Source organism: Vipera ursinii, assembly GCF_947247035.1.
Source record: "Vipera ursinii genome assembly, chromosome: Z".
In the NCBI taxonomy this organism is placed as follows: Eukaryota; Metazoa; Chordata; class Lepidosauria; order Squamata; family Viperidae; genus Vipera; species Vipera ursinii.
In genome coordinates, this window is record NC_139517.1 from 14741920 (window position 1) to 14765195 (window position 23276).

At 45.6% G+C, this 23276-nt stretch overlaps 1 protein-coding gene across 4 annotated transcripts in view; it reads left to right on the plus strand.

The window, feature by feature from the left end:
- The window catches only part of LOC310650294 (myosin-10-like), an 84627-nt gene extending 64163 nt beyond the window's left edge, over nt 1-20464 (plus strand). For 2 of the 4 annotated variants that reach the window (XM_083379153.1, XM_083379154.1), the window contains 10 exons: nt 463-675; nt 2016-2177; nt 4073-4201; nt 4759-4847; nt 5896-6019; nt 6120-6328; nt 9324-9432; nt 10124-10296; nt 13586-13609; nt 16910-20464. In XM_083379153.1, the coding sequence (XP_083235279.1) occupies nt 463-675; nt 2016-2177; nt 4073-4201; nt 4759-4847; nt 5896-6019; nt 6120-6328; nt 9324-9432; nt 10124-10296; nt 13586-13609; nt 16910-17099 (1422 nt within the window). In that variant the 3' untranslated portion in view covers nt 17100-20464. The remainder of the gene's footprint in view (nt 1-462; nt 676-2015; nt 2178-4072; nt 4202-4758; nt 4848-5895; nt 6020-6119; nt 6329-9323; nt 9433-10123; nt 10297-13585; nt 13610-16909) is intronic. The other 2 variants (XM_083379155.1, XM_083379156.1) reach the window with 1 other exon arrangement.
- Nucleotides 20465-23276: the final 2812 nt, after the last annotated feature.

Below are 23276 nucleotides of genomic sequence, written 5' to 3' on the forward strand. Positions count from 1 at the left end.
TGGTGACCAAAATTGGTTGCAGTATTCCAGGTGTGGTCTCATTAGGGCTCTAGTAATCCAGTTAAATATCCAGTTAAATATTTAGTTTAACACTGGTATAATTGGTGCTTCTGAGGAAGACACATTTCTGTGGTCGATGGATGGGACATGTCAACGTTGTATAATAGTCGTGAAAGAAGGATTCTTCTAGCACTCTTGACCCTGAAGGAGAATGCTGTCAGTCTTACGAGGTAGACCACAGATGATTCATCTCTCTCCAAGGGATGTTTACCTTTTTAGAATTCTGGATATTTAGTAATTCCAGAATATTGTGGATTCCAGACCATCGGCCTCTGTAGCTAGTGGCATTGTGATGGCACCATATTTCAACGTTCTCTTAGGCAACCTACCCACCCCTGTCCCCTCTTTCTGTAAAAAATACATGCCGTTCTTCTGTTTCTGACACTTCTGCTTTGGGATCAGGTGCATGAGCTTGAACGCTCCAAGCGGGCCTTGGAACAGCAAGTTCAAGAGATGCGAACCCAGCTGGAGGAACTGGAAGATGAGCTGCAGGCTGCGGAGGACGGGAAGCTGCGCTTGGAGGTCAATATGCAGGCCTTGAAGGCACAGCACGAGAGGGAGCTGCAGAACCGGGATGATGCCAACGACGACAAGAAGAAACTGCTCAGCAAGCAGGTAGGAGGGAGGAGAGGTGGAAGTGGGTGCCCCCCCAAATCTGATCAGCCTTTGCTGATCTAGATGTGATTTACGATCAACAAGAGGGATTGGTAATGGCTTCATGCAATGTTTGGCAGCTTTAAGATGTGTGGACTTCAATTCCCAGAATTCCCCAGCCAGCATATTTTGAGTGAAAATTAATATGTACCACTGAATGATAAAGGAACCCAGACATCGAGTTATTTATTAAGTACTTATGATTGTAAAACTTGAAATTAACAAAATATTTATATAAAAAAGAAGGAAGGAAAGAGCAGAGGAGGGGAAGAAGGAAGGAAGGAAGGAAGGAAGGAAGGAAGGAAGGAAGGAAGGAAGGAAGGAAGGAAGGAAGGAAGGAAGGAGGGAAGGAAGGAAGGAAGGAAGGAAGGAAGGAAGGAAGGAAGGAAGGAAGGAAGGAAGGAAGTTTTTTAATCACCCTTCCCATTTGCCCATCTCATGTCTTATATTGACCTTGGTAATTATAATAATTAAAGCAAAACCAAGCTCTAGATCTATGTATAAATGCAGAGCCACCTGCTGCTCAATCTCATCTGGCATTTTGATGTCATCATCCAATTAAACATCCTTTAGGCGGAAAAAAAATTCTGAGTGGTTTTGGCAAGTTACAACCCACGTCTTTTCCTTGGTTGAGCAAGCAGTGGTGATGCCAGCTGGGTTTCCCGACTTTGACAAATTTCCAAGTATAAGGACTTCAACTCCCAGAATTCCACAGCCAGCATACCATTGCTGAGAGTTGAAATTCACTCATCTTCAATTTGCCAAGGTTGGGAAATATTGAACGATATTACTTTTATTTGCATGGCCGCAGATTTTAATGCAGATTTTTTCCCCAACAAGATTCTCAAATTCATTCACTCTTAGCAGGAATGGATATTTTTAACCTCCAGTGCAACTCCTTCCTTCTTTTGTTTATGTTCTGTTTGAACAAATCTTATCCTTCAGTTGCTGTTTCGCATCTAGGGCAGTCATGACTAGTAACTTTGTCCTTCGATCCCACCATTCAGCCCTTCGATTGGACAATTTCTGAGAGAGATAATCCCGTCTGCAGAAGACAGAAAAAGAGCAAGCAGCTTCCTTAAGTTTTTAATGTTCCTTTTAGGATTGCTTTTCAAGGCAGTCCTAAAGGGATCTCGCTGCTCTGTCAAAGTGTCTTCTTGTTCCTTCTGTGAAGACCTCTGTCTCTTTTATTCCATTTCCAAGTTGCAGCGGGATAGTGACGTCTCAGAGCACGGCTTAACCTTGGCTGCAGAACAAAGTGGCAGCATTCTGCTGACGCTTTCTCCCTCTCGACTCCGCAGGTGCGGGAGTTGGAGGCGGAACTGGATGCCGAGAGAAAGCAAAGGGCCCAAGCACTTGCTGCCCGGAAGAAGTTGGAGATGGATCTTCAGGAAGCCCAGGCCCAGTTGGATGCCACTGCCAAGGGAAGGGACGAAGCTTTGAAACAGCTGCGCAAGTTGCAGGTATCTTTCGGTGTCGATGTAGGCAACCAGGGAGAAAGAGATCCTAGGGCAGTGGTGGCGAAGCTATGGCACCTGTGCCAGAGGCGGCATTCAGAGCCCTCTCTGTTGGCACGGGCGCCACTGCCGGCAGCAGCAGGTCCATCAGGCCGCCACCGCCGCCCAGAGCAGGAGCCCCACCCAGCACAAAGGAGGCGAAGCGGTCGACTAGCAACCTCAAGTAGAGGTGGTAGAGCAGAGGTCACCAACCATTGTCGATTGGCAGACTGGAAGAAAAGGGAAGGGGAAGCATTTTGCAGGTGTGCGTGCACGGGGCCACGAGCATGCGCGCGCTGCAAATGGGGCGGGGCTAGTGCCTGCGTGATACTCACTAGCCCTGCCCCGTTCTTGCGTGGTGCGGTGTCTTGTATCAGCGCCTTGCAGCATGGTGGCCCATTTTTGCGCCCCTGGTTTTTGCGTACCGGAGGTGGCACTCAGAGGCGCCTCCCTGCCCCCCTCACCCCCCGAGGGCACCATAATGCTGATGCACCCCTGGCACTTTGCAGTAAATAAGTGGGTTTGGGGTTGTGGTTTGGGCGCTCGGTCTCTAAAAGGTTCGCCATCACTGTCCTAGGTTTTTTTTTTTAAGGGCTATTTTATACTGAGTTTTAACTTTCACTGTATAAGAAGTTGTGTTTTTGTTCCAGAGAGCTTCCAGGTAAACATTGGCACGGGGGAGTTCTTCAAATAAGTAAAAAGGGGAATGTGGTGGAATGTAGTCTGGATTCCCAGGAGGGAGGGGCCTCATTCCAGAGAGGACCAAGAGGCTGGGAAGTTTAGATAATTTGGCTGGAGGAAAAAGTGTGACGGCAGCTCCTCCCGAGAAGTCCTCAGTATCTTTAGTGATGCAAGTGGTTGCTTTGCTTTGGCAAAATTTCAGTCTATAAGTGAGGAACAAGAAAAGAAAGCGCTTAGAAGTAACTCCGCATGTCTTCCTCGGTTTTTGGAGCCTGACAGAGAAGAACATACAGGTAGTCCTCATTTAGCGATCACAGTTCAGACAGGGTACTGGTCATTAAGCAAAGCATTTGCTATATGAAAGTGTAACTGTGCTTATGATCCTACTTCAGCTTTGCTTTATAGACCAGTGAAGGTCGTCAATGAGAGGATTGGTCACCAAGTTACTCTTTCATTACTGTTGTTAACTGTGAACAGTTGCTAAATGTGGCAGTTGCTAAATGAAGACTATCTCTACTGTACTATTATTCTAGTTTTATATAGATAGTTATAGGTAAGCTTAGATTCAACAGGGTATCCTGTTCTGTACCAGCCTGCTACCGGCCCTGCAGAAAAGGCAGGGACAACCCCTTTTTCAAGAAGGCAAGAGGCTGGAATTACGCCTGCCAAATTTATTACCACAAAAAACAAACGGAACAAGACAAACCAAGAAACAGGAGCTTTAAGAAACATGAACTATCCAAGCGGTTGCCTTCAGCAAACCAGCCCTCCCACACATTCCCCTTATATAGAGTTCAGGGCGTGGCTTCTCTCTGCCTCCTTCCGAGGAGCCCCATTGCCTTCCTCTGTTTACTCCTAATTGACTGCCTCCTGCGTCGGGCGTCCTTGAACAGGGCCAGCTGTGGGTCATCTTCATCCACACTGTCAGGCTCACACAGCTGGGTCTCCGTGGTGACCAGGTGGGAGGGGCCTGGCTGAGGGCTCTCATTAGCAAGATCTTCAACCCCCTCAGCAAGGTCTTCAACACCCCCCTCCTCCTCTGAGTCGTCCGACCCAACTGCCAAACCCACAGGCTGCCCCTGAATCACAACATATCCAACAATGTTTACCTAGCCTTTGGTTGAAGGTGCAGCCCCCAAACCGATAACATTGTGCTACTTTCATTTTTCTCTTAATTCCAGGCCCAGATGAAGGAACTCTGGCGAGAGGTTGAGGAAGCCCGGGCAGCTCGCGAGGAGATTTTTATTCAGTCTCGTGAGAGTGAGAAGAAGCTGAAAAATCTGGAGGCAGAACTACTGCAGCTTCAGGAGGTGAGCAGGAGGCTCTGTAGTGTGTGGTGTTGAATAGGAACGTGAGTCTAGGAGAGAGATGTGGACTGCAACTCCCAGAACGTCCCAGAGCAGATATGCACCACATGTGTACTAATTCAATCTGAACCTCCAAAATACATTCCTTAATGAAATAGGACCTCTTAGCTCCTGGTAAGTGTAAGATAGGAATCCCCGCTTTGTTGGCAGAAGGTTCTGAATTGGAAGGCAGTGGGAAATATGCCAATTGACAGCAATAGCAACAGCACTTAGACTTATAAACTACTTCATAGTGTTTTACAGCCTTCTTTAAGAGGTTTACAGAGTCAGAATTTTGCCCCCAACAATCTGGGTCCTCATTTTACCAACCTCGGAAGGATGGAAGGCTGAGTCAACCTTGAAACAGTTAAAATCGAACTCCTGACAGTAGGCAGAATTAGCCTGCAATACTGCATTCTAACCACTGCGCCACCATGGCTCTCTGATCAAAGATTCTTCCAAGAAGCTATATCATATCGAGCTCACTCCATCTTTTGCTACATGTTTTCCACCATTTGTAGGAACTGGCAGCGTCAGAGCGAGCCAAGAGGCAGGCCCAACAGGAGCGTGATGACTTGGCAGATGAGCTGGCCAATGGGAACAGTGGCAAGTAAGGAACCTTACTCCCTTATTCCCACCTTCTGAGTTCCATTTTCACCCCTTTGCATGGAACGGATTGTTTATAATTAATCTGACCTGGATTGATTAACAGCCTCTATTCTATAAGTAGTATTTAACTTGTGACCATAATTGGGGCTGGAATCATGGTTGTTGAACAAAGCAATGGTTAAATAGTAGGCACACAGGCAGGCAGCTAAGGCTTTTAGCGTGCTTTAGCATGCAGGCAAGGAACACGTTAAAATCTTTTTTACTGTATTTTGCACCTTCCCCATTGACTTTCTGGGAAACCTGGCAGAGAAGATTGCAGTGGTGATCACATGGTTGCAGAGTGCTTGGTAACTGGTTGTAAGTCTGAACAGCTTACCGGGCACCCAGATCGAGACCACATGACCGCAGTGTGTGTGTGTGTTTGTGTGTATGTGTGATGTTTTTTGATGGTCGGAAGTGCTTTACAAGCTATAAAGCACCCTTTCCTAGGCTGTTGTTAATTTATACAATCATTATTTTAACGGTTGTTCAGCAAGGACTACCTATGGTAATTAATTCTACAACTGCCATAAGGTTTACTAATTATTATTACTGACAGTCTTTCATCCTGTTGTGTTCTCATCTATTTTTGTGACTGCTTTTAAAAAATGGTAAAATGCAGTTGTCAGTACCAGGGTCAGTTTGTGTTGGCCAGCCTAGCCAAATGTTCAGCAAGGAAAATATGCTGGTGGAACCACAATTAGAAGCTTGTTATAATGTTGCCATACCGCACAGGAGGCAATTAGTGGATCACACCAATAATAGAGATCTTTGCTTAATGAGATCATTGAAATGAATATGCCAGGAGAGTTTCAGCCATTAGATGGCCATTTTATCTGACACAGAACCGTGGTGTGCAACGTCTCTTTTGTGCCCGTTGGATTGCAGACAAAGCAATGACTCAAAAGTAATTGTGTAGGAACAGCCTCAATGCTCTTGAGGATGTCCTCTTAGTTTTCTGCCAAGCACGAAGCCCTAATTCACCACTGTTGTTTTTATCTCCATTTAAGGTCCGCTCTTCTAGATGAAAAACGCCACTTGGAGGCAAGGATTGCACAGCTGGAGGAGGAACTGGATGAAGAGCAAAGCAACATGGAACTCATGAATGACCGCTACCGTAAACTCAGCATGCAGGTAAGATGGCTGCTTCTAGGCAGGTTCAATCTGGACTGATAAAATTCAGCCAATGCCGAAACCTCCTCCTGATTTCTCTCTCATTCTGTCATCCTTGCAGGTGGAAACCATCACCACCGAATTAGCGGCGGAGCGCAGCTTCTCTCAGAAGACTGAAAACGCCCGGCAACAGCTGGAGCGCCAGAACAAAGACTTGAGGGCCAAGTTGGGTGAGATGGACTCGTCTGTGAAGTCCAAGTACAAGTTGGCCATTGCAACTCTGGAGTCCAAGGTGGCCCAGCTAGAAGAACAGCTGGAACAGGAGTCCAGGTGAGGTGATGACAGTATCATTGCCGGCATTGAATTCTGGGCTCTGAAGACAGCTAATTAGAAAGCCATGAGAATAAGATCCGACATCTCAGGGCTCGGACCTTGGGAGGGCCAAGTGCCACCCTGAGTAAAGGTGGAAGAGACAGGATCAGAAAAAGGAAAGGAGGCGAGGAGGTTGTCGTGCAGGAATACAAGCTAATTTGAGGGCTAATTCACATGGAGCTCAGTTTCCATCTGTCCTGTTTGCCATTGTTCGCTCCCTAGAGACGAAAATGGACGTTCTGAAACTTGAGCTGGCCACAAACAAGGAGTGTGTATCGGAGGCGGTGGCCCTTTGAGAGCTGAGCGCAACGAAATTTCATTTTGATGTATGCTGATTGGTGTACATTCAAAGTGACAATAAAGTCGTTGTTGTTGTTAGTGGTGGAATCCAAGGTCTACTATGGATGGGCTGTCAATTCAGAGTAGGTGGAGCCATGTCTTGTAAATGGCCAGGACTGTGGCTTTCTATTTTCTTCCTCAGTTTGTGGGAGGGAGTGTTAATTTTTAAAAATATTCAGTTTCAGTTTCAGTTTCAGTTTTATTTAATTTATATACCGCCCTTCTCCTTGGTGGGGACTCAGGGCGGTTCACAGGGCATATATAAAAAAGACAATACAAAAATTAAAAAAAAGATTAAACCCATGCCCAGTTAAAAACAGTGAACAAATCTAAAACAACTATTAAAACCCATCCCCGTCAGGCCAGACCAGCTATTTCAAATAGGTGGGTCTTCAGGTCACGACGGAAAGTTCGGAGGTCTGGTCCCATCCGGAGCTCCACCGGCAGTTGGTTCCATAATGCCGGAGCGCCCACAGAGAAGGCCCTCCCCCTGGGGGCCACCAGTCGGCATTCCCTGACTGGCGGCACCCTGAGGAGGCCCTCTCTGTGGGAACGCACAGGGCGGAGGGGAGTTGACGCCGGCAGCAGGTGGTCCCTGAGGTATCCCGGACCCATGCCATGTAAGGACTTAAAGATCGTTACCAAAACCTTGAACCTCACCCGAAAGACAACTGGTAACCAATGCAGCTCGCGGAGCAAAGGTGTAACATGGGAGTACCGGGAAACTCCCAAGACAACTCTCGCGGCCGCATTCTGTACCAGTTGGAGCCTCCGAGTGGTCTTCAAGGGAAGCCCCATGTAGAGAGCATTACAGTAGTCAAGGCGAGAGGTCACGAGCGCATGAGTGACCGTACACAGGGCATCCCGGTTCAGATAGGGCCGCAACTGGCGCACCAGGCGAACCTGGGCGAAAGCCCCCCTAGTCACGGCCACTATATGATCTTCCAGGTTAAGCCGTGAATCTAGGAGGACTCCCAAGTTGCGAGCCCTATCCACGGGGGGTAAGAGCTCACCCCCCATAGAAAGAGATGGAACATTTTGAATGTCCCGGGATGCCGGAATGTACAGCCACTCAGTCTTGTCAGGGTTGAGTTGAAGTCTGTTCCTCCCCATCCAGACCCGAACCGCCTCCAGGCAACGGGACATCACAGCGAGGGCATCACTGGGGTGGTTTGGGGTCGAAAAGAAAAGTTGGGTATCATCGGCATACTGATGATACCCAACTCCAAAACCACGAATGATCTCACCCAGCGGTTTCATATAGATGTTGAACAGGAGAGGCGAGAGAACCGACCCCTGAGGAACTCCACAAACGAGAGACCTAGGGGCCGATCTCTGTCCCCCTGCCAACACCGACTGCGTGCGTCCCAGGAGATAGGAGGAGAACCACTGAAGAACTGTGCCTCCCACTCCCAATCCCCTGAGACGCCGCAGCAAGATACCATGGTCGATGGTATCGAAAGCCGCCGAGAGGTCTAATAGGACTAGGACAGAGGAATATCCCCTATCCCGAGCCCTCCAGAGATCATTCCCCAGAGCGACCAATGCCGTCTCCGTGCTGTACCCGGGCCTGAAACCCGATTGGTAGGGGTCCAGATAATCCGCTTCATCCAGGACCAGAGGGAGCTGATGCGCCACCACACTCTCGACAACCTTCGCAAGAAAGCGAAGGTTGGAGACTGGACGAAAGTTGTTCAAAACAGCTGGGTCCAAGGCAGGCTTCTTGAGGAGAGGTCTCACCACCGCCTCCTTCAAGACGGTGGGGAAATAACCCTCACTCAAAGAAGCAGATATAACCGCCTGGAGCCAGCCTCGTGTCCTCTCCCTAGCTGCCTAAACCAGCCAGGAAGGGCACGGGTCCAACAAACATGTGGAGGAGCTCAGCCTCCCCATAATCCTGTCCACTTCATCAGGGGTCACAGAATCAAACTCTTCCCAGATAACATTGACAAGACCGCCCGTGTCCTGATCGCCTGACTCTGCCCAGCTGGAGTCCAAACCGGTCCGAATCCGAGCGATTTTATCCGACAGATAAAATCAGATATTAAACAACTTAAGCCTATTTTAGGGTTTACACTACCGTTATCATGTTTCTGTCTCATGATGATGATCAGGCGGCCTTAGAAAAGAATACAGGTCCAGAGGCCACCCATGCTCTATGTTTCCATTGTATGGTAAAGAATAACACATGTGGTGTGTTTTATCCTCCACCCATATTGTAGGGCTGTGTTATCTAACCTTGGCAACTTTGGAACTTGTGAACTCCCAGAATTCTCCAGCCAGAATTCCCCAGCCAACCATGCTGGCTGAAGAATTCTGGGAGTTGAAGTCCACAGTTCTTAAAGTTGCCAAGGTTGGACACCCCTCTTGTAGGACATAAGGCGGAGTAAGGAACTGTAGAAATATTCTTATGAGTAGGAGCTGGGAGAACCAGGAGGATGAGGAGTTCATTGGTTGTATTCATACTGTCGAAATAAGCCCATTGAATTTAGTGGTACAGTAAACTAGTTGTGACTCTCTTAAATCCACTTGATTTCTATGGCTGTGCTCTAGATAATGACTGACTCTATGTGGATTCATCTATTTCTTCTTCAATTGCTCTCTCTTTTCCTAGAGAGAGGATGTTGTCAGGAAAACTTGTGAGGAGAGCAGAGAAGAAACTCAAGGAAGTGCTTCTGCAGGTTGATGAAGAGAGGAGAAATGCTGACCAGTATAAAGATCAGGTATGTTATACATGTGCTAACCCAGTGGTCTTCAAACTTGGCCCTTTTATGACTTGTGGACTTCAACTCCCAGAATTCCTCAGCCGGGCACACTTGCTGAGGAATTCTGGGAGTTGAAGTCCACAAGTCATAAAAGGGCCAAGTTTGAAGACCCGTGCGCTAACCCAATATTTTTCAGACTTGACCACTTTTAAGATGTGTGGGCTTCAAATACCAGAATTCCACAGCCAGCATCTTAAAAGTGGACATGTTTGAAAAACGCCGGGCTAACCTATCCTTATTTTTTCATCCTGGACATTGGTTTCAGGGTTCAGCGATTGGAAAGGATGAAAGAGCAAAAAGGGTAAACTTACTTTTGAAAAGTGCCATACAAATGCCTGTTTTCCTATCTTTTTTTCCCCTGATGCCTTACTTTTTAGACATCTTGTATATTTTTCTTTTATTTTGCACATTTTAAGCATTAAAATAAACTAACCAAGCTGCGCCATAAAGAAAACTAAAAAATGTATATGTCTTGCTAAGAACTTTTAAAATAACTTATGTTTCTGGGGGAATCTTTTTTTCATGTTTATAACTTTTGAAGCTAAAATGGTGAGGCCCCTTACTGTTGAACTCGCAGAGAATTATGCTGTAAGTTCCTTCATCTCAGGAGCAGAGGTGAAGGCTTCGCTTCTGCGGCTGTTTTTGGCAGGTTGAAAAAGGCCACCTGCGGCTGAAGCAGCTGAAACGTCAGCTGGAGGAGGCGGAAGAAGAAGCCTCGCGGGCCAACGCCAGCCGTCGTCGCATGCAGCGTGAACTTGAGGATGTCACTGAATCAGCAGAATCCATGAATCGCGAAGTCACCAGCCTGCGGAATCGCCTCAGGTGAGTGGTGTCATGTGGTCAGGGCTCAGCACCACAGTCCTCACTTAACGGCAAATCGGACTGGAATTTATCTTGTAACGCGCAGTGTCACATGACAGTGCCACTTAAGAACGGAAATTCCAACTTTTGGTTGCTGTTATTTAGCAATAACGGCTCATTGCAGGTCATTAAACAAGGATGTTACCTGGTTACCATTTGCAACCTCCTGCCAACTTCCCCATTGGTTTACTTGTAGGAAGCCAGCAAAGAAGGTTGCAAACGGCAATCACATAACTGCAGGGACACTGCGACATAAATGCTTGAACTGGTTGTAACTACCATTCATTCAGCACTGTTCTAAGTTTGAATGGCCGCTGAATGAGTGGTCAAGGACCACCTGTAATTGAGTTAAAAACAGTATGCTTCTCTATAATGTTTTTAGCCCAAACCAATCCTGAAAGTTTTATCCCTCTAATCATTCACCATTTGTCTTTTTATCCCAACATGCTCGTGGACACAGTATATTTTGGTCCTTGTTCTTCCTCTTTTTGCTGTGTTCGTTATTTCTGCCATCCCTGGTCTACTTGTAAATATGCTACAGTAGGGAATAGACAATTTGGTCCTGCCAGATGTTTTAGATCACAAGATCCCATACCATTATGCAAATCCAAACCATCTGAAGGAGCGCGCGAGAGAGAGAATGGCTAGGAAATACTGGGAGCTGTAAGTTCACATCTGGAAGTTTCCCACGTAGGCAAACACTGGTTCGCCACGTAGCCTCAGAACATCTGGTAAAAAATAAGAAGCTGCAGCCAGATGCCCTGTGGCATTTTTAATAGGAGAAAAAGCTAGAACAATTTGAGAGCCGCAGTGCCACCAGATAGTGGAACAGTCTGTTGTAGTTCTTGCTAATTTTCTGTTTCCGTGTCTACAACAGGAGCAAATTGTTTTTTACTCTATTTTTGCTCGGTCTTGTCTATCTGAAGGAATTCCATGAACTGTGTGAGATGTGTAGAACATTCACAACAGCTTTCCTTAACCTGTTTCTCTCCAGAAATGTTGGAGCTTACCTCCCGTCAATTCTTCCAATATCGAATTTTAGCTTTCCCTAAGAAGTCTACTGAGAATGTAAGATCTAAAATGGGTGGGCAACTATGGCAACTTTACGACCTGTGGACTTCAACTCCCAGAATTCCTGAGGCAGCATGGCTGGCTCAGGAATTCTGGGAGCTGAAGTCCATAGGTCATAAAGTTGTTATAGTTGCCCTCTCCCTCCCCCCTCCCCCCCATCTAAAAGGCTTTCTGTTTTATTTATAGAAGGGACAACAGCAGTCATATGCATATTCTTAGGGAGCCTGAAATATATTTTCTTGTGACAGGAGCTTTATACGGATCAGTGGCATGCTGCTGTTTTTCCAGGGGGTTCATAGAAGTCTGTGTGATAGGCCCTAGTGACTAGATTAAGGTCATTCGCTGAGATTTTTGCTCAGCTGTGTTGGATTTGAATTTAGACCTCTCTAAGTCAAATTCAGCTCTCTGTATTGACAACACGATTCTGGTAATGCTGGAGATGTCAAACAAGCAGGGGTAGTCCTCAGCTTACGACAGGTCACTTAGCAACTGTTCAAGGTTGCAGTGGACCAACCTTGGAACTATTTATGACCTGGATTTGAAGTTACGAAGGCTGTTTCCCCCCAAGCCATGTGACTGAAAATTTGACAATACAGACCCATTTATGGCTGTTTGCATGCCCCAGGATCACAGGACCACATTTTACAATAGTTTTGCCAAAACCCGGCACGACTGGTTTTCAGCAAAACTGGGCCCATACCAAATCATTGATTTGCTTAATGACCATGTTGTACACTTAATGACTGCAATATTCAGTGACCGGTGATCCACTTAACACTCACTGCAAAAAAGGCCGTAAAATCAGGTCAGTCATGTTTTTGACTATCAGGACTTACAACCATGATGGGCAGGCTCCATTACACTCATAAGTCAAGGATAACCGTAAGAATCCCTTGCCCAAGTATGATATACAGGTAGTCCTCAACTTATGACCACAATTGGGCTCAAAATATCCCTTGCTAAGCAGGACAGCTTTGACCCATGGTATGACCTTTCTTGACTCATTTGTTAAGTGAATCATGCAAAGTTCGTAACACGGTTGGTAAATGAATCTCTTTTCCCCCCATTGACTTTGCTTGTCAGAAGATCAAAAAACGTGATCACATACAGAGACCCCAGGATACTGTAACCGTCATAATTATGAACCAGTTGCCAAGCATCTGAATTTCAATCACGTGACTGTGAGGATGCCCCAGTGGTCGTATCACTTCTTTTGTTGCCATTATAACTATAAACAGTCACTAGAGCAGGGGTAGGCCACCTTGGCTCTTTTATGACTCGTGGACTTCAACTCCCAGAATTCCTGAGCCAGCCATGCTGAGGAGAAATGGAGAGGTTTCCATGCTGGCTCAGGAATTCTGGGAGTTGAAGTCCACGAGTCATAAAAGAGCCAAGGTGGCCTACCCCTGCACTAGACAAATAGTTGCAAGTCGACTACTTGTTGTATAATTCCCCTGACTGCAACCATTTTTAAATCTGATGCTCTGGTGATTCTAATATTTTCCCACAAAAGAGAGGCTAATTCTGTAGCCTTACTCTATCTTCAACTTAAAATCAGTCAGTTCTTTATCTAAAGCAGACATGTCAAACACAAGGCCCGGGGGCCGGATGCGGCCCACGAAGTGGTTTCATGTGGCCCGCGAAGCCATCCTGGAAACAGTGAGGGAACGGCCCCCACTGCCTTGGCCCTGGCCCAGAGACCCTCCTTCTGCCAGAGACCCTCAGATCTGTCCCACTCCTGCCCAGGCCCCCACAGGCACCCTTGATGCCAACGATGTAGAGCTGGCCACGCCCACCCAGTAGGCCATACGCACTTTAGCCACGCCCACCCAGTAGGCCACGCCCACCCCAGCCATACCCACCCGGCCCCCTGAGGGCAACCGCAATGCTGATGCGGCCCTCAATGAAATTGAGTTTGACACCCCTGATCTAAAGCAATGACTCTTCTGCCCAAGAACCTCAGTTTATTTATTTATTTATTTATTTATTTTTGGGACTTATATGCCGCCCTATCTCCCGAAGGACTCAGTTGCCTATCTCACACACACCCCTTGTTTCCTTTTTGATGTTTCTGCTCCTCTTTCAGAGTGGTGTTCTTTCCAGATCACGTGTTCATGTTTGCATCTTTCCTTTTTCCCCCCCCCCTTTCTTCCATTTCATCCTTTTCTCGACTCTACAGCAAGTTAGAACGACGTCAACGGAAGTATGTTCTCACTCTGCCCCCACCCCCACCCTCCCCGTGTCTGCATGTGTGTGTTGTGTAGCTTTGAGGTGGGGTTGTATATGCGTGGGTGTGCGCTTGCAGCACAGAAACTCTCTGCTTCCCTGTTCCCAGTTAAAGTTAAAGCAGACTTGACAGCAGAGACCCATGATTTGCTGGCTTCCTGTTCTTATTTTTTTAGCACAAAATGTAACTGCAGGACACTCCCAATTTATTACTGGAGGAAGGGGTGCTTAATTCTTTCCCTCGTGTAAGGAAAATGTCTCATGTAAGACAAGTTATTTGTCTAACCGCATTAATCCAGTGTTCTCAGGCTGTGAATGTAGACCCTGAGGAGAGAGAAGATCCCTTTTTAATTCAAGAAGAATTGAATTTTGGACTTTCTGTGAGTTGCAGTCTGTAATGTTTGCATGCACATGCACACAAGACAGGCACTCAGGTTCACAAGCATTATTAAACTGCAACACTGGAAGATCAAGTGACTGCCATGTGACACTTCCAAAACTTTCCACCCTTCTGCTTATTGGCTTCCTTGCCCGTTCTTCAAGGAATGGAAGAAGGCGTGCATAGCTCTTGTATTGGTCTCACGCTGCTTTAGCTTCTCCGCAGCCTTTGGAAGAGGGCTGAGGGGTCAGTCTTCATGGCCGAGTGGTGATTTGAACCCAGGTCCTAGGGTTCTTCTCTGACAAGCTGTTAACTACACTCCCCCTTGTTTTTCCAATGCAAATACAACCTGGGGACAATTTGGAACTGGCCAGTGGCACAACAATGATTAAGATTCAATCGCTTCCTCCTCCAGTCCTGCTGTACAGATCAATTCGATTTGTGGGCTCGTTTCATTGCTTTCCCCTTTGTTGTTTTTGCCAGGCCCAATAGGTCTGTTCCAGCCAAAACAGCTGGAATACTTGCTTTGATGCATCTGGCAACTTTGAATCCCAGGCCAAAGAACGCTTAAACTGTAGCAGGAAAAGGCAGAGGGAGAGCTTGCTATTCTAGCTATGCCTGCAAAAGCGGGGTGGGATACAAAAACGCCGAATAGGCTTGCGCTGGCTCTTCTTTGTGGTTTCTCGCTAGTCTAGTGGCAAGAATCCTTGTGATTGTGGTAAGCGCTGCTTTCCTTTGAACAGCTTCCGTGGATCTCAGACCCAGCCGAGGGTGTTAGTGGACAGAAGGTGTTTTGCAAACAAGGGACGTTTTCCTCCTTTCCCAGAAAACGAGGCTTTTCTCCTTTGGCTTTGCTGCTACTGTCGACAGCCATATATCCTCACACTCTTTTCCAAAGGAGAAAGAACAGTTTGAGGGCTCGGGTTCAAAACGTGGGAAAGAGCGAGACTGCGGGGTTGCCAGTGGCAGTGATAGTCTTGGCACCACAGCGTTGGTGTCGCTTTTCCTCATAAGTGAAAAGAACACATTCCAACTTGCAGGCATTGCTTGAAAACTCCTTCGCTGAGGCCTTTTACATACCAGTGCATGTACATAACATATACTCCCAATGGCGTTTTTCTTGCATACTGGCATTATCCTAAAATGCATAGTATAAAAAAAACAAAACCCAGAGCCTTACTAGTATATTTCCAAATAAATCAAGTGCAATATTAAGTCTTTTAAGTTGAGATACTGTCAGTCACTAAAAACTGGCCAGAGAAAGGTGTTTTATATTGAGGCGTGGAGTTGCTATCCTTCCCTCCATACACCACTTTTAAAAATAGGCAGAACACATCCTCTCTTATATTCTGACGTACGGTGGGGTCCTTGGTACTCTCTGAGCTTGGCTGTTTTCTTGCAGCCGTTTCATTACCAAGCTAGGTAACATCATCAGTGTTTGGGGTTTTATATACATGACAGTATTGGTGGGAAAGATCTTGGTGGTACCCCAGTCAAGGAACAGCCAAACAAGCTAACAATAAGCAGCAGCCCAATAAAGTAATTACCAAAACCACTCCCACCAACATTGACACGGCAAGTCACTAGTATATAAAATGAGAACAGTCTCCTCTCCCTACTAGCACTGATGACGTTACTTAGTGTGGTAATGAAATGTCTTCAAGAAAACAACCAAGGACCCTACAGTTCAACCCTGAGCTACAGATATTCTCTTCTGTTGATATTCTGAAGTGTTAATTCTTTTTTCCCCCACAATGATTGGGGTTTTTTTGGGGTGGGGGGTGGGGAAAGGCTGGGTGCCTAAATATAAACAGTGCTAGCCGATTTAATGCTGACTTAAGTGTGCTTATGTATTTGGGGGGGGGCTACTGACCCTTTTCTTAGAAGCTTCTTTCTTAAAACCTCTTAATTGCTTAACATTCAACCTGGCACAACATTAGTAATTAATCACCCTCGGCATTAATCATCTCTCTCTTATGGAAGATAAAGCGATGCCTTAATTACTGGGTTTCTCTTTTTTCTTATGAAATTGCACAAATTCACATTGAAAAAGGAAAAAAAAGAAACTGGTTATTACATTAGACGCACACGCACACGCACACACACACACACCCTGTGAACTGATGAAAAATTTTACCTGGGTATTGCTGCATTGAACACAAAGCCGTCAGAAGCAAAAGCTTTGGAGACTTCTTAATTAGTTTTGAGAGCCTACTCTGCAGGCCTCTGAGGAAATACACAAGGGTCTTGCTTACGGAGACAGCCAGTGCGCAGCCACAATATTAGATTACGCCATTTAGAAAGTGCTACAGAAATGCTGAAAGTTATCCAAAATCAGATATTAGCAACAGAAGTCCAAGCATCCCTGGGTCCCATAAAGACACTACAGTAGATAGGAGAAGAACATGAGTGGAACAGGCTGCCAAATGGAGACCTACATTGTAGATAGAAATCTGCATTGCCCTGAATGAGGCTGACCTTGGTCGTGGCGCTCCCTGAATGCAGATGGCAGCGACTGCGCTCTGCATCTCTTTGGTGTCTGCCTTGCTTTGCTTGGCATCGGCAGCCCGACAGACTGTGGCTTTAAACTGAACAACTGGAGCTGCGTTGAGAGTTTGCCCAAATCTGTACGTATGTGAAATACTTCTAGCTCCTTTGAACTTGGCAAAAGAAAACAAGAGACCTCCTCCCAGATATTGTGTATTCGCACTTACTTGGCCTTCTCTAGTCCTGGCTTAGCTAACGGAATGATGTGTGCGTGTGTGTGTGTGTGTGTATTGGGGAGGGGGTGTCTGTGTGGTTATACGGAAGAGCAAGTCCAGCTTATAAACAGGATGTTGGCTCAGGTTCAGTGCTGTGATGTAACGGCGGCCTCTCTCCTCTGCTGTCCGTCTGCAGGCGCACGCCTCTCAGCTTCACCACCCGCACTGTGCGGCAGGTCTTCCGTCTCGACGGCGTCTCGGACGAGGAGACCGAGGACCCCGAAAGCGACTCGCCATCTACAAACCACCAGCCTTCCCAGCCTCCCGTGCCCTCCCAAGGCCAGTCACCAGTCCCTGCCGCCGAAGAGCCAGCCCAGACTCAATAAATGGGAAGACTCTAGACTCCAGTCGGATGGGGTGGGAGAGGATAGGGACCCTAACCCTTGCACAATGTCTGGCATCTCTAATGAAAAGGAAAGGGGAAAAAAACACTCACCCCCTCCTCCTCCTCCTCCTCCTCCTCCTTTCTTCCCACTTGCAACCTTGGATCTCCCAGCAATCTCTTTGTATCCGGCTGCACTTTAATATCAGCTCACCCCTGAGGGGTGGAAAAACAGGGCGGAGGAGAAGGAAAATGGGGGGAAAGTGTGTGTGTGGGGGTGTTGTCTGGACCTTCACTCTGCTCTTCTTAAACGAAAGCTCCCCACTCAAATAGCCATTGTTTTCTCTTGCACCTTTTATTCCCCCGGGCGTTTGATTCTTGTTTTTCCAACTCTTTAAGTCTGAAGTGCAAAAGATTCCCAGCCCAGAGTCAGAGAGGAAACGGGGGCGGCCAAGGGGCTCACGGACGCCACGAAGGGTGGAAAGGACACGCCCTCTGCCACCATGCCGCGGCTTCTTGGTAAAGTTGCTGGTACTGAGATGCCTTCAGCTTTTCCACAAAGACCCACCCACCCACCCCTCTCTCCATGCACCACTGAGAGGCAGCTAGGCTTGGGGTGCCTTCTGCTCTCCTTGACCCCCGTCCCACCCACCCCAACTTCCTTGCTTCATCTCAGTCCTACTTTGGGTCCCCCTTGTTCCTTTGGGGACAGGGTGCGCTGCAGAGCCTTCTCAGGTTCCCTCACTTGGAGGAGGTCCAGATCTGATCATCTCTGCTTCTTTCCACCAGACTTGGCTTGCCGGAGTGATTTTGACTCTCCATTTGCTGCTAGTAGAACCCGCCCAGGTCTGGGCTAACGGGAGTAAATGAACTGAAATCCATTCATCTCAGCTTGCCTTCTCTGTTCTGAAGGGGGACGTGGATGCCATCCTCTCTGCATATCGTGGCCAGCAGCCAAAGAGCACTTTGATTTGTCACCTCCTCGTCCCTTTCTCTTTAATATTGCTAAAAACTGCTATGGGTGGTGATGGGTGATTTTAAAAAAATGAAATGAAACGAAAAACCTATGACAGTAAAGTTAGGATTTGCAAACCCTGTAGGCAAAATAACCAGGATAACCTCAAAATTATATCCTAGCCTACCCTTCTTCCTCAGCTGGAAGGCTGCCATCCCCTTATTGGGATGACAGTGCATTTTTTTTTTTTTGGTGGGGGGAAGGATAATGAGGGAGGGGAATCAGGTTGGAGAAGGCTTTTTGTACTTATTTAATCTTGTTTAATTGCATGTGAGTAGACTTTAGATAGGTAGCCCTTGACTTACAACCATTTTGTTTAGTGACCGTTGGGAGTTACAGTGGCACTGGAAAAAAGTGACTTACAACCGGTCCTCGCACTTACAACCTTTGCAGCATTCCCCACAGTCGCATGACCAAAGTTCAGGTGCTTGGCCACCACTGGGATCTATTTACAAAGGTTGCAGCATCCCAGAATCAGGTGATCACTTTTTGTGACCTTCCCAGCTGGCTTCCAACAAAAGTCAACGAGAGAAGCCAGATTCGCTTAAAGACCGCATGATTCGCTTAGCTGCAGTGATTTGCTTAACAACCCCGAGCAAAAAAAAAAAGGTCTTAAAATCAGGAGCTACTCTCTTAACAGCCATCTTGCTTAGCAATGGAAATTCTGGTCTCAATTTTGGTCATCAATCAAGGACTACTTGTATGCAACAAATGTTGAATCCGGATTCTGGTAAAAGCTGCAGCAACATCAAAATGGCACACATTACTGTACTGCTCTTCTCTGTGGAAATCCATGTTTCTCATGGATGAAGTGTCCTTGCATTAATTGCTTTCCCCCTCAAAAGGAGAAAGAACGAGTAACTTAAAAAAGAATCAGTGCTGTGTCTCTTTCTTCTGATCTGCATATGCTGCTGCTGCTGCTTATCACAATCATTTACTTTCACACCTGAAGCTATTTTTGCTACCTACGCAACTCCTTGCCAAAGTAAAAGTCCAAATTCTCTACCACCACCATCCCCAAATTCAAACATCAGGCTTCACGGTAAGACAAGGTGGAGTTAAACATTGCATAATCATAATCCAACAGGCTATTCCTGCATAATAGAGCCAAGATTCGGGCCTGATTTGCCAAATATATATATATATATATATATATATATATATATATATATATATATATATATATATATATATATATGCACCTAGTTTGCAATACTGTGAAGCCTGATCGATATTTGCATTCCCTTATTTTAGGAATAACAAGTGCCTCGCTGTGAAGACGTGCTGTTTTGCGTCTTCAGTTGTCTCCAAGACATAGATAGCCAGCATGTGGGGAAAATATTGTAGGTGAAAATGCATGGTTAGCGTCTCATGCAATCCATCTTTGGAAGCAACTGCTGCTTCCCTCTGGGAAAACAGTGTCTGTTGTATGAAGCGGTTCTTGCCATAAAATGTGGAAGGAAAGCGCATTGAGAGGCCTCTGGCTTTGCTCCACCGCAGCTTCTGATTTTAATTCCTTACTAGTGGTGCGCACTCCACGCCAATCTTCATTGCACAGCCCTTTTATTTATTGGGACAAAACTACAGCTGACAAAGTTATTGGTCGGCCCCAGGTTTTGAGACATTGCAATCCAATCCTATGCATGCTTATTCAGAAGCAGAATGCCCTGCATTAGGAGGAGCTTACTCCAAGGTAAGTGTATAAAATACCAGTTGTAAAGCTAGTAACAATCTCTAGCACTTACATAGCACTTTAGTGTGTTTGAAGGATTTCACGTGGTATAAAGGTTGAACTTGACCTATGATGTGCACCTTTTATAAAGCGGCAGCAAATGGGTAGCAAAGGAAAAAAAATAAATACAAGTCTGGCCTAATTCTGCACTTAAGAGTTCACTACTAAGGGTTTGCAAATCTTAGCTTGGACTCATAGGAACTCATCCAGAGGTTTGTGCTTCTCTGGAAGGAGGGATTGTCTCTGGAGGTGGGCCTGCCTTCTCTCTCCATATATATATATATATATATTTATATATATTTTCAGCATGGTAATTTCTTGTCTTAATTTGTTTTAATTCTGTCTTATTTTATTTGTTTCTAACAAAAGTTTTCCCCTCCCCAACAACATTGTTTTACTTCAAGCCCAGTGGGTTTGCATTTTTTTTAAAAAAATATTTTTGTCTCTCTCCCCCCCCCTTTTTTTTTTTCTTTTGCTGTTTGAATCCGTTTGGAATTTTCTTATCCTAATGTAAAGGGCCATAGCAAATACCCTGCTCCATTTTGTTTTGTTTTGTTAAAAAAGAAAAAAAAGTACTTTCTAAGAAAAAGTATGACTTCTATTAAAAGTTCATCTCGGATAACCAGGCTTCCGTATGTATTCTTATTTCGCTTCTAGTTTTATTTGCAAGGCTGCTATCACGTTTCGTTTATTTATGAAAGATCATGGTGATTGGAATTACAGTATGGAGATTTCTGTTGAAAAATCGGCTAGTTCTTCCTCTATTTTACTTTAGCCATCGGATACAATCCAATACTGGAATTTTAGCTTCCAAAATTTCTAACTCACTTCTGTGCTGGCTGGGAAATTCTGGGAGTTGAAGTCCATCGTCTTAAAGTTGCCCAGGTTGAGAGACACTGCTACAGGAGCCAATAACTGAACGTAAAAGTCTGCTTTTTGATAAATATATCGTCTTCATGCAGGCTCTTTGCTCTTTGGAAACTGTCAGGACAGGATTGGGGGCAGCTTTTTCAAGAGTCTACTAAACAAGTGGAATCCCAATATTGTCTAGGACAGGGGTGTCAAACTCTCGACATCATGTGATGTGTCGCGACGTATTCTGACTTTTGGGGTGGGCGCAGTTTCGCTATGATGCATCCGGTCCGCAGGCCGGCAATTTGACACCCCTGGTCTAGGAATTCAGTGCCAGCAAATCTGGAGGACCCATATTGGCAAAAAGCTGCACTGTAAAACTTTTCCTTAGCCAAGAAACAACTCATAATCCATGGTAGGCAACCTAAAGGTCCACGTGCTGCAGCCATCAAAGCTCCTCTGAGAGTTATTTCCCAATTGTAATAGTTTTTATTATCTAGACTGCACAACTCTGAAGAGCCTTGGTGGAGCAGTGGGCTAATGCCTCCTTAAGTAACACCTGCTGCCTGCAATTATTGCAGGTTCGCATCCCACCAGGCTCAAGGTTGACTCAGCCTTCCATCCTTCCGAGGTAGGTAAAATGAGGACCCAGATTGTTGGGGGCAATAAGCTGACTTTGTAATAATGCCGCTTGGGGTGTGTGTGAAAGCCCTAATAAGCAGGTATAATATACATAGAATGAAGGCTACTGCTAAACTTGTAAGCCGCCCTGAGTCTTCGGAGAAGGGCGGGATATAAATGGAATTAAAATAAAATAAAGAAAGAAAGAAAGAAAGAAATTAGTGCAGGTTCGAGTCCCACCAGGCTCAAGGTTGACTCAGCCTTCCATCCTTCCGAGGTAGGTAAAATGAGGACCCAGATTGTTGGGGGCAATAAGCTGACTTTGTAAAAATGCCGCTTGGGGGGGGAGTGAAAGCCCTAATAAGCAGGCATATACATAGAATGAAGGCTACTGCTAAGCTTGTAAGCCGCCCTGAGTCTTCGGAGAAGGGCGGGATACAAATGGAATTAAAATAAAAATAAAAACTCCATAGAAACTTTTTAATGTGGCCAAAGGGGGAAATACTACAATACTGCAGGTAGCAATCATTGCAACCGTAATCAAATGCTAATTAAATCAAAATTTGTTTTTATTGTACATTGTGATTGCCCTGTTTTGGACAATGCAGCCTCTGGCATGTTTTTGTAGCTCTTGTCTACTTACTATTATCCAATTACAGATAGTCTTCGACTGAGAACAGCTCATTTAATGACTGTGAAGTTATAACGGCACTGAAAAAGTGACTTATGACCATTTTTCACACAACTGTTGCTGCATCTTCATGGTCAGGTGATCAAAAGATCCTTGGTGGAGCAGTGGGCTAATGCCTCCTTAAGTAACACCAGCTGCCTGCAATTAGTGCAGGTTCGCATCCCACCAGGCTCAAGGTTGACTCAGCCTTCCATCCTTCCGAGGTAGGTAAAATGAGGACCCAGATTGTTGGGGGCAATAAGCTGACTTTGTAATAATGCCGCTTGGGGTGTGTGTGAAAGCCTTAATAAGCAGGCATATACATAGAATGAAGGCTACTGCTAAGCTTGTAAGCCGCCCTGAGTCTTCAGAGAAGGGCGGGATATAAATGGAATTAAAATAAAAATAAATAATAAAAATAAAATTCAGATGCTTGGCAACTATTTCATATTTATGACTGTTGCTCTGTCCCAAGATCATGTGATCACCTTTTGCGACTTTCTAACAAGCAAAGTCAATGGGGAAGGCAGATTAGCAATAGCACTTAGACTTATATACCGCTTCACAGTGCTTTATAGCCCTCTCTAAGCGGTTTACAGAGTCAGCATATTGGCCCCAACAACCTGGGTCCCCATTTTACCAGCCTTGGAAGGGTGGAAGGTTAAGTCACAATCAAACTCCTGGCAGTGAACAGTGAGTTAGCCTCCAGTCCCACATTCTAACCACTGCACCATCACTGCTTCAATTCACTCAACAACTGTGTTACTAACTTAACTGCAGTGATTCGCTTAACAACTATGGCAAGAAATATTGTAAAATGGGGCAAAATTCACTTAACAAATATCTCACTCAGCGACAGAAATATTAGGCTCAATTCTGGTCTTAAGTCAAGGACTATGGTCATTTTTTCTTCCAATTTTGGAATTGCTGTCTTTGGAATTTGGCAAACTATGCACAGACTAGCCATTCACAAAAGCCAAGCCTTGCTAGCTCAGATCAAAAGGATTAAATTTGTATTTATTAATTAGATTTACAACCTGACTTGTTATTAGCAGCCTTCCCATTCTGAAACAGGCAAAAATTGATTGATACCAAAGGCCTGTGGTGAAACTACATTTAGTATCATTGCACTGATTAATTAGAATACAGTAAAGATCTTACTAATTCACATTCATAAGATTACTGTATTTTCACAAAAGGTTGCATGATTTTTTAGCACTTCGGTAAAGTATCTTTGCTATCATCCCTTGGGGCCTCCAGATTATTTCTGAAACTGCTCAGAGGACAATGG